The 15,774-nt window shown below is 48.5% G+C and overlaps 1 protein-coding gene and 1 long non-coding RNA gene across 2 annotated transcripts; one reads left to right on the forward strand and one right to left on the reverse strand.

Annotated features, from left to right (window-relative positions):
• Window positions 1-313: 313 nt before the first annotated feature.
• Window positions 314-3,714, forward strand: HAND1 (heart and neural crest derivatives expressed 1). The gene is made up of 2 exons (XM_045551309.1): window positions 314-1,111; window positions 2,739-3,714. Exons 1-2 carry the CDS (start codon window positions 569-571, stop codon window positions 2,841-2,843), a joined length of 648 nt encoding a protein of 215 aa, XP_045407265.1. The 5' UTR covers window positions 314-568; the 3' UTR covers window positions 2,844-3,714.
• A 6,251-nt stretch (window positions 3,715-9,965) lies between these two features.
• On the reverse strand, window positions 9,966-15,148 carry LOC123638037. Its single transcript, XR_006735149.1, has 3 exons — window positions 15,132-15,148; window positions 14,176-14,265; window positions 9,966-9,980 (listed from the first exon to the last, which is right to left on the reverse strand). It is a non-coding gene; the product is annotated as an uncharacterized LOC123638037 (long non-coding RNA).
• Window positions 15,149-15,774: the final 626 nt, after the last annotated feature.

Raw genomic sequence — 15,774 nt, forward strand, 5'->3', positions numbered from 1 at the left:
AGGGCGGGGTCTAGGTGAAGGCCTTCTTTTCGTTCGATGATTTTAGATTTCTTTCCTTGGTGCTGCGGGGAGGAGGTGGCAGCAATAGTCCATGGCGTTGGCAGGCCTGTGCCTCAATTACGTAGCCCCTGCCCCCGCCCAAGCCGGGAACTAGGGGGGAGGGGCGGAGGCGGAGCCGGAGTCTGTTCCCTGTCCCCGCCGGCGGCCTAGAGTCGAGTGGCGCTGGCTGAGTGTAAAACCTGGGACGGCCACCCCCTTTCCTCCTCCCCATGCCCCTGCCATTGGCTCCAAGGAGAGGTTGACATCAAAGCCACGGCCTTATATAAGCCAGATCCTGAAGGGGAGTCTGCAGAAGGGTTAAACAGGTCTTGGGCATCGGCGTCCTCGCCCGCGGCAGAAACTAGGAAGAAGGCGGTGGGGCTGCGGTTTCATCGTCAGCCTTGCCCCGGACTCCCCCAAAGCCGGCGCTAGCAGTGCGCGGCCCCAGAGCAGGTGGCCCCCAGCAGTCTCTGGGGCGCATGGAGCGGCATTAATAGGGCTGTTGGCACAGGCCAGGAGCCGCTCCAACATGAACCTCGTGGGCAGCTACGCGCACCATCACCACCATCACCACCCTCATCCCGCGCACCCCATGCTCCACGAGCCCTTCCTTTTCGGCCCTGCCTCGCGCTGTCACCAGGAGCGGCCCTACTTCCAGAGCTGGCTGCTGAGCCCGGCTGACGCTGCCCCGGACTTCCCTGCCGGCGGGCCACCGCCCACAGCCGCTGCGGCTGCCGCCGCCTACGGTCCGGACGCCAGGCCTGGCCAGAGCCCGGGGCGGCTGGAGGCGCTCAGCGGCCGCCTGGGCCGGCGGAAAGGCTCAGGACCCAAGAAGGAGCGGAGACGCACAGAGAGCATCAACAGCGCGTTCGCCGAGCTGCGCGAGTGCATCCCCAACGTGCCAGCCGACACCAAACTCTCCAAGATCAAAACTCTGCGCCTGGCCACTAGCTACATAGCCTACCTGATGGACGTGCTGGCCAAGGATGCACAGGCTGGCGACCCCGAGGCCTTCAAGGCTGAACTCAAGAAGGCGGATGGCGGCCGCGAGAGCAAGAGGAAAAGGGAGCTGGTGAGTCCCGGGGCTTGCACGCTCCAGCCAAGGGTGCAGGCGCGATGAGCACTCGCAGGCGGTGCAAGCAGTGGAAGGAGGCTGTGTTGCCGGGTGTACAATTTTGGAAGGCTGAGATGAGAATTTTGGAAGTTCTGAGACGGTCGCAGTGTGTGACTGCGTGCATGGAGGGAGGCAGATTCGTAACTGAATTCATTTGTAATGTGGGATATTGTTTGTAAAACTGCGTGAACACAGAATCTTAACTCTTTCGGATGCAGCCTTAGGGCACCCTTTAAGAATCTGTTGGAAGCCTCTGATCCCAAGAAAATGCACACATATTTTGCTTCCAATTTGCAGGAGTCCTGATCCAGCCCAGGGCTCTCCTGGAAGCCAGGTTAAGAATAAATGTGGAAATTTGTTAGTTTAATTTTTTTGAGAGTGAATTTATGCACATGCGCTCAGTTATTGTTTTCAAAGAGCTTTTGCTAGAGAGGCTAGTCTACTTCTGTCATTGTACAGAGAGGGAAACTGAGGCCCAGAGTCGGCGGGGACATGAAGGGCACCTACCGGAGGAGTCAGAGGTGGAGCTGGGGTAAAAGAGCTCAGGTCTCCTCCTCTAAGTCCAGAGTGCGTTCCACCGCTCCATCCTCGTAGGCTGGTTCTGAGGACGACCTCGATGGCTTTTCGTGAAAATAAGCAAGAGCCACCTCTTTCGGCTTTGGAGATCGAAATTCCTTCTTGGCCTTTCTTGATCCTCTCCAGTGAGGGCGACATTTTCTGGCGCTAGGTTTCTCTGCCCAGGGCTTGGGGACCTCTGAGCGCGGTGATTTCCAGGCTGGCGAACTAGTTTCTCTAGGTTGATGCGCTCAGGCCCGCAGCGCTGTGGAGCCGCCTGAAAAGCCTTGCCGGTTTTTTCCTGACCCGCGGGGCCTCTGGTAAAGTAGGGAGAGCTCACCCAGGGACACGAGGAAAGACAGATAGGCATCGAGGCTCCAAACCGCCGCCCTGGGCTGGGGGAGATGCAGGCCCGGGCGGCGCCAGGATCGAAGTAGTTACTGGGCGGATCCCGATCCCCCACACGTCGCCGCCTTCTTCAAGTAGCACAGCTTGGTGGCTGCTAGGAGAGCAGGGAAGGAGCTCGCTAGGCCAGGGGACTCCCCACTCTTTTGCCTAACCGTCTGAGCCCCCAGCGCCAGGTCGAAAGGACCCAGCCCTGTATCCAAACCCCTAACCTATGTTAAACCAGGTTGGAAAGCCAGTAGGTTGTGTGGGGGGGTTTGGGGGGGTATCAGGTCCTCGAGCGGGAAAACTAGATTCCCAACTCTTCCATCCCCCCCCCGCCGCCCCGTGGTCTCCCTTTGGTGCCATAAAGCAAAACCAGCGCGCATCAGTTTCACCAGAAAATTCTCATTACTAAACCCCTCGAAGCTACCCAGCCCATCCCGGGTCCCAGGAACTTGGCGCATAAAGGCAAATTTACGAGCCTGTTTGCCTATTTCGCAAACAGAAATCCGTCACTTATTTAAAGACTCCCAGTTACTGCTCCCGACACCTTTCCCCCCATCCCACTTCTCGCCGGGCGATTGTAGCGGAAATATTAAAACCTGTCTCTCTCGCCTCTTTCCTTGTGTGTGTCCTTTGGCAGCAGCAGCACGAAGGCTTTCCTCCTGCCCTGGGCCCAGGCGAGAAGAGGATTAAGGGACGCACCGGCTGGCCGCAGCAAGTCTGGGCGCTGGAATTAAACCAGTGAGCCGAGGCCGCGCCGAGGACCTGGCCGCGGCCGGCCAACCCCGGAACCCCGAGAGGAGAGGACGGGGCGAAAGAAAGCCAGGCTCTGGGTTTCTGGGGCTTGCGCGAGCGAATCCCGCCGAGCCTCTGCTGAGCGCTGGCAGGTCGTCGGCTGCAACCACACACTTGGATCGCACGTGCAATGTCATTTGAAATAGTTTTTAATACATTAAGAGAAAGAAATATATATATAGCCACCTCTCCTAACCGAGGGCGGCTCTTGGCGACATGGTGCAAGAGGGAGGGACTAATGAACCCAAGCGCGCAAAGACACACCCTTCCAACCCTTCTGGGGCGAATTTCAAACCCCCGACGCCTTCCGCCTTCTGCTATCTGGCTCTCTTTCTCTCTTGTCCCTCCCGTCGCTTCGTGTCAAAGCCTCCGACGCCACGCCCGGGTTCTCTAATAAAATGCAATAAGGAATCAATAGTTTTCTGCCCGGGAAAGAGAACCTAAAGCAGGAAGATGAAGGGCTGCTCTTTGTTGTTGTTCTCCTTCAAATAGTGCTGTTTTTTTATTTTATTTTTCTTTTTGTTATTGCACTTCCTATTTAGTTTCAAGGGAAACACTTTTTCTCTCTTTCTCTTCCTTTTTCTTTCCTCCTCTTCCTTCCTTCTTTCCTTCCTTCCTTCGTTAAAAACTTAATAAAAGCTTTTCCCTATGTTGGAAAGTTTTTATGTATTTAAACTACCTACCGTGCCTGTTGTGCTCAGGTGTTTGTTTATCCTCCCATCCCCACCCCTTTTCTACCTCAAATCTATGACCACTCACAGCCCCCTCCCTGTGCCAAAGCAGTATCTATGCTCTTGACTAATAAAAAGTTTTCTGAAATCGTCTGAAGCTTGTATGATATCTCAGCTCAGATCCCCTGCCCACTTCATATTCCTACTAGGTGGAAAACCTCGGGTTCCTGCTTCTCCTGTCTTGATGAAAACCAAACTCTAAATCAAGTCAAGGGAAGGGGACAGATAAAGGATTTCTTTCTAGAGCAAAGAGCAGCATTCTGCTTAGAATATCACGGCGGGACAGGATAACTTAAGGGAACCAGGAGAAACCAAAACTGGAAAGGAATTAGACTTTGAGAGGCCAGGCTCAGATGTATGTGGGTCAGTATTTGCGTTTGTGTGGAGGTTAGCATGCACACTGATGTCAGCGGACAATGGTTTCATGGGGTTATTGGGAGACAAAGGAGCCTACCACACAGATGAATGGCATCCCCAGGGCAGCGTAGCTCAGAAGAGGGGGGATTTACTTGGGAATGTGTTCATGTGTGTGAAATTCTGAACTTATAGGTGCACATGTGACAATGCAGCAACTCATACGGAGCTCCATGACTGTGCAGGGGGCCAAAGAGGGTCTGCTTAGCACAGCCCTAAGCAGGCAGTAAGGATTCCACAAATTGCTGTAGCAGGTATTATTATTTTTATACGTGAGTAAAATAAGCTTGTGAGTGCTTATGGTTTAAGTAAGGCACTTAGGTTTCTCTCCTGCAACAAAGCACTCAACAAACGTTCGTGAGGGCATATGGATTTTTGCAAAAGGATGGGGTGTGTGTGTATGTGTGCGTTAATTTGAGTACTTGTGCAAGGCAGTCGGTAGGTCTTTGTGTCCTCACATGCGCACGTATGGCAAAATGTGGGTGTGAATAAATAAAATTTGTCAAGGGGCTCAGACCGTGTTGGGCTAAACTGGAACAGGCAAACGCAGGCGTTTGTGTGTCCATGAATAATATTAATGTACAATTAGTTTTGTTTTGCGTGTAGCTGTGTGCTAAGCATAGTGCTAAGCACTTCTGGGTCTCCTAACAGCTCCCGCGACTGCCCGAGGGGACGCACGCTCTGCAGGGCTGGCACGGTCCCCAGCGCTCACTGCGAAGGAGGCGGGCAGACGCGCGCGGGTCCCTTGGCGCTTTCGCGCTCCGCACCTGGAGCCGGAGCTCTCGGCTTGGAGATGCGAAAGGAGGAACCTGGCAGCTCCGGGGCAGGGCCTCGTGGGGCACCAGGCGTGCCCCAGGCGCCTCGTCCCAGCATCGGGGTGAATATGGGACCCCATTAGTCTCGGCTGTAAACACCGTGGCAGGGGCCGAGGGGCCACGCGGGCCTTTCCGGACGCGAAGGAGTTAATAAAAGGTGTTTTATGGGCGCGAGGAAACGGTGGGGGAGGTGTGAGCTTCTCTTTACTCTCGGCCCCCCCTTCTTTTTTCTTTTTTCCCTCTCGCCACCCGCCGCCAGATCAAACAGACCCGTGTTTTAACTAGGGCAACACCTCGCGGTAATGAGCCGGCCCGACGCACCCCTGTCCCGGCCTCTGTACCCGGCCCGAGGCCCCACGGCCCCTCCGGGAGGAGCAGAAAGAAAAGAAAAACCAGAGTTTCATTTTTTTTTTTTTCCTTTCCAGGAGTTGGGAATCCCTTTAGAAATTCTGGCACGCATGGAGAAACAGAGGCAGGGAGCGAGCCGATCGAGTTCCCACAGCACGGAGGGAAGGCTTATCTAGACTCGAACCCAGAACCTCAGTTTAGCTCCCAGACAAGCCTCTGGCCACACACCGGTCCCGGCTCCCGCAACTATTTTTAGCGCCGTGAAGTATCCTAGGCACGGGAAGAATGCGCACCCGGGTCCTGCTTTCTTAGAGCCAGAGAAAGGAGAGGGGTACCGAGGGGCACCGGCCCCGGCGGCCAGCGCCAAGTCTGGGTGTAACCTCTTTGGAAAAACCCCATCAGGCCGGCCCCAAACCCTCTGTGAGAAGAGAGCAGTGGAGCCCTAAATCCAGTCCCGGTGATGTCCGGTCCGAATCCCAGACCCGAACCTGGGAGCTGAGACAGGGAGCCGGTGCCCGTGGAGGGGTCACCGGATGTCATTCCACTCTCCCCAAGCCCAGCTCTCACTGCACAGCTGGAAAAGAAAAGCCCAACCCGGAGGGAGGGACAAGAGTCGCTCCAGATTTCACAAACCCGTCTGGGCCAGGCTCCAGACTCGGGATCCAGCTCTCCTCATTGCCACCTGGCTCCCGGGGCTACCGCCCCTCTTTAGCCCTCCCTCCTTCCAGAATATCTTCAGAGCCTGACGTTTACTTTCTTATTCTCCACCCAGGTTTCAACGCGGCTTGGCAGACACCTCAAACCGGCCGGTGGCAGAAAGTGTTATTAGTTATTTATTTGTTGCATTAAATACATCATCTTTTTTTAATAGAGGGAAAAATGGAATGGTCACGAACTTAAAAGTAAATTCCAGGAGTTTATCATTAGGAAATACTCACTGATGTTACATAAGTTTAACGACAGGACTGTTCTACTAAAGAATGAAAAAACAGGAAAGAACTCTGATGTGCTATAATTACAGAACTCCCTAAATAAATCCATCAGTACAGTAGGTTACTAGTCAGCCATCAGAGAAAAAAAATCTGGCAGTTGACATGGAAATTGTTCAGGATAGAGTAAGAAAACCCCCTCTCCACTGTCCATCGTAACTCCCATTATGTAAAAATAAACAAATAAATATCATTCCTGTATAAAAACTGGAAGAATATACATCAAAGCATTCACACCTCTTCCTCTGACTTGTGGGAGTAAGGGTAACTTTTACTTTTCCTCTTGCTTAGCTATATTTTTCTAAATTTTAAAAATACTGAATAAGTATTACTTTTGCAATAAAAATTAAGCTGTGGTTTCCTTCTAATTTCTTCTGTTGCCAGTGTACTTTCAATACACTATTCAACACACACTTATTGAGAGCCTACCATGGGCTAGGCGCTGTGGATATAAAGACAATGAATTAGAAAGGATCCTACTAAGGATGATCAATTCACATACAATACTAAATCTGTGTCCTGAAGAGTTTATTATTCCTTCCACCCAGCAAACATCGTCTTTTTCTTACATTTAAAAAATGTATTGGTGAATGAAATAATAATAGCTTACATTTATAAAGCAAACCATTTAAACCTTAGCATGTGTTATTTCATATAAGCCTCACAGGGTTCTGTGAGGGTAATGTTGAGGCAGCCGAGGCTCAGAGAGGTGAAGGACTTTGTTCAAGGTCACATAGATGGTAAAAGGCAGGTTGGATTCGGATTAAAGTGCAGGTCTGGCTGCCTCCAGGGATCTGGTTTTTCCCTGTATCTCAGAGCACTGCCAAGGGGTGTGTGTGTGTGTGTGTGTGTGTGTATGTGTGTATGTACATACATGTGCAGCCAAACAGAGCTTCTCTCAGTCTGATCTCCCTTGGTCCCCAAAATAAGGTAGAGAATAAAAGAAGGAAGGAGTTCTGTGAAAAGGTCTGGGATTCTAACTCCAGCCTTCTCCTGAACCCTTCTCCCCTGTCAGAGCTCTGAGTGGATCCCATCTATAAAATGAGGAAGAGCGTGGGCTCCAAGATCTCTAGTTTTTTCCTGTCTGTAACATTCTGCTTCCAGCAATATACTTTCTCTGGGTGAAAAACCCGGCATTAGTGATTCTTTGCTGCAGCCTCTGGCGTTTGCATGGTACATTACCTCAGTATTTTTACTTCCACAAGCACATTTTCCTCCCCATGATCTAGAAGGGAGCCAGGGCACAAATGCTGTTCCCCATGGGCAGATGGGGAAAGGAAGACCCAGAAAGCTGATGTGACCAGCTCGGGGTCACATAGCCAGTCAAAAATTGAGCCGGAACTAGAAGGCAGGTCTGCAGGCTTCAGGCCCAGGGCTCTCTTGGAAAAAGCACTGGATACCTTCTCTCTATGCAACCAGCAGTTAAACTTATAGTCTTGCTAAATCTTCGTAAAAGAAACGAAACTAAGAGATCAGCCAGTCTCATTTTTAAATGAAAAGTGACTGGGAAGAAAAAAATATGCACATTCTAAAGTGTCTAAAACCCCAGCCTCCTGATTTAGACCCAATTTGTTTGAAAAATTTTTTTTTTCAGCTGAGAGTTTTTACAGCTGAGCTCTCCCAAACCCATAAAAAACAAGGTTTATATGGGAAATAGTGAGACTCTTAACTATAATACACAGCGTCTAATGTAAGCAGAGATAGACACTATATAAAGCTCCTACAAATGTTATTAAAACAAACAGAAATGCACATTTATCCCCACAGAATGGACAACGGAAGGCATCGGACTTTAGAGGAGTCCCGGAAGTCTTATGTTCACTGAAATGTTCAAAGCACCCCATAACATCGAGATAGCAAAGATCTTTGGTGACTATCCAGACATTTCCCTCATTTTACAGAAGGGGAAACTGAGGCTCACAAAGAAGGACTTGCCCAAGGTCACATGGGGCATTGTACTCTTCTTTCCCCTTTGTTCATTTAACACCTTCTCCTCCTAGAGCAGGGTATACAGTCCAGTGGCCAAGAGACCCTGCACACTTTGCAGAACACTTCTGAACCTCAGTTTCCTTATCTACAAAATGAGAGAGATCATTGCCCCAACTTCCTGGGGTTTGCCAGGATCGAGTGAGATAAGGCGCACAAAGCACTTAGCGTGGTGTCTGCGGTAAAGCTATTTTTATTATTTTATTTAATCCTCACAACAGCCATGTGAGGCATTGAGGACTTATGTTGGTTTGTTGGCTTGTTTTGGAAAAGCAGGAAGTATTTACAACAGGCACAGAAAATTTCAGTAACTTTTCCAAGGGCATGCAGCCAGTGAGTACACTGCAGGTTCAAAGCTCTTATATTCCACATCATTAAGGTAACCAAAGGGGTAGGCAGGCTTGCAGCAGTTGAGTTTCTGAAACTGTTTAAGGCAGCACTGCACGGTATGGTGTGAGCTACAAATGGGAGTCGTGTACGCATTTCAAAGTTTTCTAGTAGCCACAATAAAAATGTAAAGAGAAACAGGTGAAACTATTTTTAATATATTTTATTTAACTCAATATATCACAAATAGAATCTCAACATGAATCAATGTAAAAATTATTAGTGAGATATTTTACATTCTTTTTTTCATACTAAAGCCTTCAAAATTGGGGAGTCTATTTGACCCTTAAAGCATATCTCAGTTTGGACCACATTTCAAGTATTTAATAGCCATGCATGGCTAGTGGCTGCCACATTGGACAATGCGGGTCTAAAGGCCCATGTAGCAGGAATATGAAACACAGAGCTTCAGTTAATCATATCAATAAAGAGCCACAATTATTTTTTACTGAGTATTTACTGTGTGTTAGGCAGCAGTGCTCAACATACAGGGGCTTATTTACTTTTCCTGACATACAGAGAGTAAGTCATTTATTCAGTCATGTAACTATTGAGCGGCAGGGCAGGGGTGCAGATCCGGACCCACCTGACCCCCAAACCTGCAGTGTTAGCTGCAGAGTTCCATGACTCCCAGAGGCATTAGAGGGGCTATCGTTGGGCAGTGAGACGTGGAGTGTCCTTTGGATATCCCACCCAGGTCAGGATCCAAGTCTACTATGAGTCAGGTGACCTTGGGCCAATCACCCCTTTGGGCCCCAGTTTTCTAATCTCTGAGATTCACTGAACAGTGCCTTGCTCACCCCCACAGAACTCTTGTCAGGCTAAAATGGGAAAGGGTCTTTGAAAGTGTTTTGAAACATAGAGAATATAGCGCAAGAGGCCTGGCCAAGATCAAGAGGGAGGTCTAGCCTGGCCCCTGGGGCTGTACTTACAACCACGTGGGCTGGTTACTTGAGCTGTGTGGCATTGGGCAGGTTTTTAACCTCTCTGAGCCCCAGAACTATCTTCTGTAAAAGGGAAACTGCTTTCCCTTACAGCCCTCAGAGATGTTGTGAAGATCCCATAATGATTAGATAATGATTGGAAAGCTCTTAGCCTGGCCCAGAGTAGGCTGGTGAGTTATTATTACTGCTTCTGTTGTAGTTGGGGTTGGGCTGCAGAGACGGCTTGAGAAACAACAGGACCGTGCGTGGCAGGGAAAGGGAAGGGAGGATGGCCTTTCCTGGCCCCTGATACCAGGCTCTTGTCTGAAAGTGGAATTCTGGTGGTCCGATTGTGGGGTATGGGAGGTGTGTGTGGGAGTGTGAGAACTGTTAGCAAGGTGGAAAAAGCACTGGACCCAGAAACCAAGAAAAGGGGGTTAAGTTTGCTGAGTGACTTTGGGCACTTCCTCATCCCCACTGGACCTCGATGTCATCTGCAAATCAAGGGGGTGGGACCAGAGATTTACACTGGTATAAATCAAAGCATTCCCCAAATACAGCATCTCTGAAAGGGACAGGAAATACCCCTGGATCGTTCCCGTGTGGCCTGGGTCTGCCACCGACTGAGGGGAGGGCGCCACCTGGTGGCCACACTCCCTCCCTTGCACACTGAGTGCAGAGAAACCAGTGGGGAGTCCCTCATGCAAGGTGAGCCCAGAGCCCCAGAGCCCCAGGGTTCCCATTCTCTAACTTCCTCTGGCAGTTCGGGGGTGCAGTGAAGGGACCCAGCAAGTTCACAGAACCAGGAGTCCTGGATGAGAGTCTAACTCCGGAGGGACATTAGGGTTTTGCAATCCAAGATCTCTGAGGCCTTCTTCCCTAAAGGCACCTTAGGGGCAGGGGTCTGTGTTTCCTTACTCTAGTATGTAAAGTCTAAGATGCGTCACGCGTTGTTTTTCCTGTCCCTTTAAATAGAAGGCACCGAATAAAACATAATCTTCTCTTGGTAGCTTAAAATCCTTCTGTCACTACTGTACTGGGCTAAAGGAACACGGAAGGCAGTTTCCCCACTGCACTAAACACCCCAGGTTGTGGGATCCCAAGTTCTTCCGACAGCTTTTAGTACTCTTCCATCGCCCAGCACAGTCCACATTCCACTTCTCTCTGTGGTGGAGGTTGCCTGGCGCGTAGTGGAGTCAGACTGACATGGGTTCAAATCCTGGTTCACCACGAGACCCTGGGCAAGTCACCTGACTTATCTGAGCCTCAGTTTTCCCATCTGAAAATCACGGATGATAACAGCTTCTTGGCCGGGAGTCGTGGCTCATGCCTGTAATCCTAGCTCTCCGGGAGGCCAAGGCGGGAGGATCACTTGAGATCAGGAATTTGAGACCAGCCTGAGCAAGAGCGAGACCCCATCTCTACTAAAAAGAGAAACATTAGCCAGGCTGTGAGGTTGCTGTGAGCTTGGGTGATGCCATGGCACTCTAGCCCGGGTGACAGAGCGAGACTCCTTCTCAAAAAAAAAAAAAAAAAGCTTCTTTGCAGGTTTGTGTGAGGACTATGACCCTATATCCTAGCACAGTGTCTATTTCTTGGTAGATGCTTAACAAATAATAGCTACATTTCTGCAGCTTTGCCATCCGGACCATCTTTTCATATCCAGCTTTGGAAATATTCCTTGACGGAAATATGAATAGTATGCATTTGAACAACGATATTAGCAACCAGAGATAAAATACTGTTAGCTGAAGATGAAGGAACCTCCTTGAAACTATTTAAATTGACTCAGCCAAGTTCAACTTCATCTAGTTTAGATAAAGCCCAGTAGGCAGGGTCTTATCAGTAATTGCTTCCTGCAGTCCTCATTCTTCGGGCTTCACTAAGCTTCATGAGATACAGTTTCACTTTCTGGCAGTTGCTCGTGGCCTTGGCTGAGTTTGGGCCGAGCTGAACCAGTCCCAGCCCAGCTGACGGGATGGCAGCTTCCCCTGACGGTCCACTCCTGCATCCCGCAGGTCACTTAGGCAGGAGAGGGTCTAGCTGGGCACAGCTGCCCTCCCACTGCTCACTTAGCAGGGGCCAGTCTTGCTGGTGGTCGTGAGCCCTCAGGAAGTCTCATTAGCCGTCTTAGCTTAATTAAGCTCATTACATTTGCTAAGCCTCATTGGCTTCTCTAAGACTTCAAGAGGCCATTATGCACCGCTCTTTCCTCAGAAGTAGGGTTAGCGCAGCGCTCTGAGCCTTCTGCACAGATCCTGTGATTGCAGCAGTGGAAGGACTACTTTCCACTCCTGTCTGAACCTTAACTCCTCTGACATTCCCCGCTCCTGGAGGACAGAGGCCATTCCTTTAGGCACCAGGCCCACGGCAGGCACTCAGACATTCTCATGGCCATATTTCATTGTGTGGCCTGGTTTTTAATAATAGCAGGTTGAGTGACTACAAAGTTCAAGCCCCTCTTTCTGGCATGAGGCTTTCTGCTCCTCGTTCACCGTCACATTGGCCTGGACTCCCCCCTCTCTCATCTCATCAAACCTATTTCCTTCAAGGGCCTGCTTAGGAGCCTCTTCTTCCAGAAAGCTCCCTTGGTTTTCAGAATGCCTTTTCCTTCCTATTTCCCCCTTACTCTGAATCATATATTCATAGCTACAGTATGGCATACATGTAGTTGGTAAATAGAAGCTTTGATATACCTATAAATATGGCCATAATCACAGATACAAGTGTGTTTATATATACATGTGTATAAATGTACAAGCTATACATATATAGTATGTACATATACCTACATCCATACACACATATTACATACAGTAGCTATACAGATACATATACAGTCTACACATAGATGCATTTCTAAGCTGATATGCATGTCTTTCTATGTCATTAAATATTATTTTAAAATTATGATGTACATGTAGTACTTTTAAAACCAGGCATCTATTGTGTGATACATGGGCTGTTCCTAGTTCTTCACTGTTCTAAACCATGCTCCGGTGAAATATCATCTTCCCCAATTAGTAGGGAGCATGGCACGGTAGATGCTGGTCCCTGTGTTTGACTCTCATCCCCACCACCTTCTGGTGACCTTGGGCCAGCCGTTTCGCCTTTCTAAACTTCTATTTCCTCATCTGTAAAATAGGGATAATAATAGTTCCCATCTTGCAGAGTTGCCAAGGCATGGAAAGTGCTTAGCATTGGGCCTGTCATATAGTAAGTACTCAACGAAAAAATGGTACCAATTTGGGAGGCAGAAGATGAGGATTTGCTTTGGCTTCTCTACTACCAGTGTGACCGTATATATCACTTTTTCATAGCATGTGACGAAAACCCACGGAGAGAATGGGTGACAGCCCTTTGCAACACTTAAGCACCACCCAGATTTAAGATTGTACTATTGTTGTTGCTTTTATTTCTCTTACTCTTTTCCACATGTTTCCGGAATATGTAGCTTAAACTATGCAAGCAGACAGTAAGTGCTATGAGGGTGCTTAAAAAAAAACTGCTTTGCTATTTTACAGTTATGGTGAAAATGATTCATGCCCGTTATAAACAGTTTAGATGAGACCAAGAAAGCACAAAGGAGAAAGTCAAACTCACTCCAAAGCCCAGCAACCAGGACTAACTACGGTTGGCATGTTGGTTGTGGCCCTGTTTTACTTGCTACCCTTGGGGTGCTCAGGGCAGGACAGGGCAGGCTTCAGCTGTTTAATAAACGTCTGTTGACCTCAACCAGATTGACTGTTAAGAGCGACATGCTCCAGCTCTGTCCCTCTCAGCCAACCTCTGACAGTTTCATTAACCCCATTAAATCATGCAGGTGTCTTTACACCTCCTGGGCTTGTTAATCTCTGTTCAGCTCCAGTAAGTTAAAACCTGGCTAGAAGGTTGGATGTACCTTGTTAACCTCCATTAAACCCTATTAAATTTCCTAACTAGAGTCTTAGGGACTTCTCAGAATCCCTCATTAAAGTTTAGCAAATCCAGTTGATCAGGACAAGGGTAACTGTTGTGGCTGCACTGCTTCAAAACTTGGCATTCTGAGTTGACAGTGAAGTTGACAGCAGTGTCCCTAGAGCCAGACAGACCTTGGATCCAATCCTGGGAGTGCGTTTAGCTCTCATTGTTACTTCGGCAAATTCCTCAACCTCTCCGAGTCTGTATTTACACCTCTATAAATTGGACTTAATAACAGTTCCTACTTTATATGATTGTAGTGAGATTAAATGAATTAATGCATGTAAAACTATTAGCACTTTGTCTGGTATGCACTCTGTACTTAGCTATTATTTCTGGATGTGGAAGATCCTTGCAGACTAAAAAACTGTTTAGTCAACAGAAGACTCACTCCCAGACATTTATAGTGTCCTCCTACATGCCAGGCATTGTGCTGTGAACTGTGGGTTATTTTCATTCTGGTTTTATCCAGACTAAAGATCATCCATTCAAATGATTTGTCTTAATAATGTCTCTGTGTGCGTGTCACTGTGTGTGCTCAGGCTCTGATGCTTCTGAGCTGTTTGATGTTGAACATCTACATTCCTGACCTGGGCCTTAGGGGGAGTGCACTCAGTGGTTCCTAAACCTGGATCTGTAAATAAATTCCCAAGGGGATTTTGTGAAAACATAGTTTCCTGGGCTCCACTTGAGAAGACTGATCAGGGGGAAGTTTTAACCAGTATTTACCTGAGGCTGAAGCTGTTCATCTCTGGACTGGGATTGGGAAACCTCTGGACCAGATTAGTGCTTCACAACTTTATTGAGCTTAAATGTGACCTGGGGAAATTAAAAAAATCATATTCCTGGGTTTTAGCCCCTGTACTTTTCCATCTGAAGATCTGGGATGAGAGCCCAGGACTTGGCATTGCAACAGAGTTCTTAGGGGGTTCTGATGGGGGTGTGGCATAGCAAGTGTCACTTTCAAAAAGGCTGGGGCTCAGATGATCTGATAGTCAATATTCTAAAGTTCTGTTTTTTCTTTTAAAAAGGTGTCTCATTCCTAGTGAAACTTCTGTTCTAATGGTACATTACAATGTGGCTTCAACAGTCCATTCAAACTGATGCCTGTGGATCCTCAAGGAGTATTTCCTCCAGCAGAGGGTCAGCCAGTTTTGGGGAAGGTTGGGGACACAGCAGTGTGGGAGGGGTTCGAGGACAGCAGGCAGGCCTCAGGGTTAGATGCCGTGTAAAAGAATGGGAAGGCAGCTGACCGGTGGGGAAACGACTTCTTATGCTGTGCCTCAAATGAAGAGACCATATGACATGAACATTGGAACTTCCTTTGCTTTCTAAAGGAAATCAACTCAAAGACCCCACAAATGACAGTGTCCTTCAGCAACAATGCAACACTCATCTTGCGGGCTGTTGGTGAGAGCCAGGACTCCTTGCTCCTACAAATACCTCATGAAAAATCACTCTCCACGCCATTTACAGGGGAGTGGGATGGCAGAAGATGAGAATGTGGTGAGGGGAGGTTCTGTACTTTTTAAATTTCTGTGAGGTTTAAAATTTTAGAGCTAGGATGTATTACATCTATTTAACTAATATGACAAAGGGAAATATTTATTGCATTTCTTCCTTTTCATTCTGCTGAGGACAAAAGTGTGGTAGAGTGGCACTAATGACAATTTGAAAGGACAGACCTGAGCCTGAGGCTTGCCTTTGCTCTTTCCCAGCAGTGTGAGGCTGGACAAGGGGCTTCATCTCGATAGGCCTCAGGGACCTCCATCAGTGAGGCTCAGTTCCATAGCCCAGGCTTCTCGAGCTGTAATGAGCAGTGAATTGCCTGAGAAGTAACACCAATCCATATGCTGTTAAAAATAAGTTTTTGAGACATTTAGACATCAGGATATTTATATGAAGGTTTGCATTTTCAGTTCCTCTGGTCAAATCACAAGACCTGGCCACACAGGGCTAGCATTCCCACGTGACAACAATAAGTGGGAGCTGAGTAGTGGCTGCCCTTAGAAGGCACCTGAGTTTTTCAGTTTGTAGCTTGCCCCCGAAGGCATTTTAATTTGCAGCTCTTCATTCAGTTTATTTAGGACTCTCATGTTATAGACAGATAACTGAAGACCCAGAGGGTGATACATTACACCGAAGTCAAGCCCCAGACTCAGGCTGTTGGGCCCAGTCAGTCTCTTGCCAGGTGAGTGAGTGGGAGAGCAGGACTTAAACTGGGACCCGACCTCCTGGGATCTAAATGCACTTCGTGTGCACTGGGAGTGTGGGTGCTAGTACTTGGAGCTGGGAGGAAAGATCTTCGTCATTAATCACTGTAATACA

Source organism: Lemur catta, chromosome 5 (assembly GCF_020740605.2).
Source record: "Lemur catta isolate mLemCat1 chromosome 5, mLemCat1.pri, whole genome shotgun sequence".
Lineage (NCBI taxonomy): Eukaryota > Metazoa > Chordata > Mammalia > Primates > Lemuridae > Lemur > Lemur catta.